At 41.6% G+C, this 2,345-nt stretch overlaps 1 protein-coding gene across 1 annotated transcript; it reads right to left on the minus strand.

The window, feature by feature from the left end:
* Window positions 1-666, minus strand: LOC149197694 (vacuolar protein 8-like). Its single transcript, XM_089408770.1, has 2 exons — window positions 501-666; window positions 1-383 (listed from the first exon to the last, which is right to left on the minus strand). Exons 1-2 carry the CDS (start codon window positions 664-666, stop codon window positions 1-3), a joined length of 549 nt encoding a protein of 182 aa, XP_089264896.1.
* Window positions 667-2,345: the final 1,679 nt, after the last annotated feature.

The following is a 2,345-nucleotide window of genomic DNA, read 5'->3' on the forward strand; positions in this document are numbered from 1 at the left end:
TCACAAAAAGGGAAGCAATACTTGAATTGATCCTCCCTCTCTTAAATTTGTCCTTGCCTCAACAGCCGCTGGTACACAACAAATGGCATGGAATGCTCGAACAATGCTTCCAGGTATTGAAGGTGGTGTCAAATTTATTAAAGATAATAGCTGGTATATGATCTCATCAGATTCCAATAATGCAGCTGTTGTGTCATTTGTTCTTTGGGGCAATGCTGTAGACATAGCAAGGTTTGCATAGGTATTAGCAGCTTTTTCTCTCAAAGCCAATACAGTTGACAGTGGTGTGCATAGAAGGTCCAAGATGGGTCGGACCACCCCATCTTTGATCATTTGTAAAGCATTCTCAGGTAAAATTGAAAGATTCTGAAGTGCCCCAATGCCTGCTAATTTTGACTTCAAATTAGCATTTTAAATCATTTCAAGAAGTGGAAATACAACTCCCTCTTTGAGCAATGCAGCGTTGTTTTGATCTGTTAAACCTATCTCTGACAACTTACTTGCCATAACAATTTTCATTGCGTCAGACCCTTCTCTCAGGTTCTGTATCAAAGGTTTGAAATAGTTCGCCTGTGCCATTTGCACTACATTATGCTCACTGTATGGGAGATTCTCCAGAACTTCGTTTGCATCCTTAGCAGCTTTAGGATTGTCACTATTTGACATTGTTACAAGGAGGAGGATACAACCTTGTACCTTGCCACTCTGTTCACACACAGCCATATCCTTTGAAAGCTCTAAAAGCAATTCCACGACTTTCATACCCTCTGCAATATCACGTGAAAGTAAACGAACAATAAAATCAATAGCATGATCCACCTCAGCTATTTTCACCTTTCTTCAAGCTCCAAACTTGATGAAGAAAAACTCAGGCTTCTCTGCTCTGGAAGACTCTGCTGTATTTTCCTGTAAAACGTCTTCCTGTAGAATGCTAGCCGGATGCCATAGGATGTCTTTGCGCCTCTACACAATCTTGGTATGCTGGAGAATTTTGAACGGGCCAAAACAATCAGCGAAGGATGATAGGTTAATCATTTTGAGGAAGCAGAGGATGTATACTTCAGTTGAACATGATGCAAGTGCAAGTTAACAGCAATCTATGAGCTTCGGCTGAGCGCTCATTAATTCTGCGTGATTTTTGGTGGAGCGAGGTGGAAAAAATGTGTGTTGGCCCATATGAACTGCTGTGCTATCATGAACTGCATGTCTTCTTCTATTTGTTAATCAATTGATGCCCTGTGCACTGAAGTTCAACAAATCTTCCATTGCCTGTGTTTCTCAACTTCCACGTGAATGACTATCCACGCATGCTGCGTGATTTTCTCGTGAGTGCTAGAGAACTGGGTGTCTTGCTACATTCATGGCTTAATTTCACCATTCCATTCGTTCATGCAATGCTTAGACTAGATTCATGCAATAGATGAACAAGGTTTAGTCACGTACCTGAAGTCAAACGACTGCTTGTGAAGCTTTTTGCTGTTGCATGCTCATGTTCTGCTGCTGCATGCTTGGATCCTTTGGTTGCATGAGGGCTTGGCTGATGATTTTTTATTGCTTTTCCTTGTGCAGGTGTCCTCTAACCAGATCTAAGCTGCATGCATTTGTTTCCACGTTCAAATCTGCACCTTCAAGCTACTGCTGTTGTAATGTCACAGAACCAGAACTTGTTTTCGCCATTTCTCCCAAACGGTAAAGCGGATTGATCTGAAACTTGTTGAGCATGTTTCTATCATCATGATGCATCTCCCATAGAAAAAACGTGATCAATGGATGCACGGATTTTGAGAAAAATGGAAAATGGCTGAAGATTTCAGAGATCGATTTCTCGGAAACCGTGCATCGGAATCGGCTGAAACTTCTTGGGTAGGTTACCATCACTCATATGCATATCCCCATGAAACATGTTTTGAAATGGCTGCACGGTTATGGAGAAAATGCAAAAATGGCTGATGGTGATGGAGGCTGATTTCTTGGAAACCATGCACCGGAATTGGCTGAAACTGCTCAAGCATGTTGCCATCACCCTTGTACAATTCCCCATAAAACGGTTTTTCAAATGAATGCATGGTTTTCAAGTTATGGCAAAAACAAATTTTGTTCCATGTGTTTTTTTCTTCAAGGCATTTTGCAAGTGTTTGCATGGAAGGGAAAACTGAGCTTGGGCTGTGATGCAGGTATGGAGATGATGGAGGAGGAGTTGGAAGATTGCAAGAGGGCTTCTGAACCCTTGAGGAAGCTACCATGTTCGCAAAACCACTTTTTGAAATCCATGTCTAGTTTCCCACAATTTCTACAGGAAGTTCCTGTAGAAGCACAATGAGAAGCACAATGAGGTGGAAAAAATG

This window comes from Pinus tabuliformis, chromosome 2_2 (genome assembly GCF_031772625.1).
Source record: "Pinus tabuliformis cultivar Carrire ecotype Pingquan chromosome 2_2, CPIR1, whole genome shotgun sequence".
In the NCBI taxonomy this organism is placed as follows: Eukaryota; Viridiplantae; Streptophyta; class Pinopsida; order Pinales; family Pinaceae; genus Pinus; species Pinus tabuliformis.

Coding starts and splice junctions, on each gene's coding strand:
- LOC149197694 (XM_089408770.1), bottom strand. CDS start 666: ATGTCAAATAGTGACAATCCTAAAGCTGCTAAGGATGCAAACGAAGTT. Junction 384..500: donor AATGAAAATTGTTATGGCAA/GTAAGTTGTCAG, acceptor CAAAATTAGCAG/GCATTGGGGCACTTCAGAAT.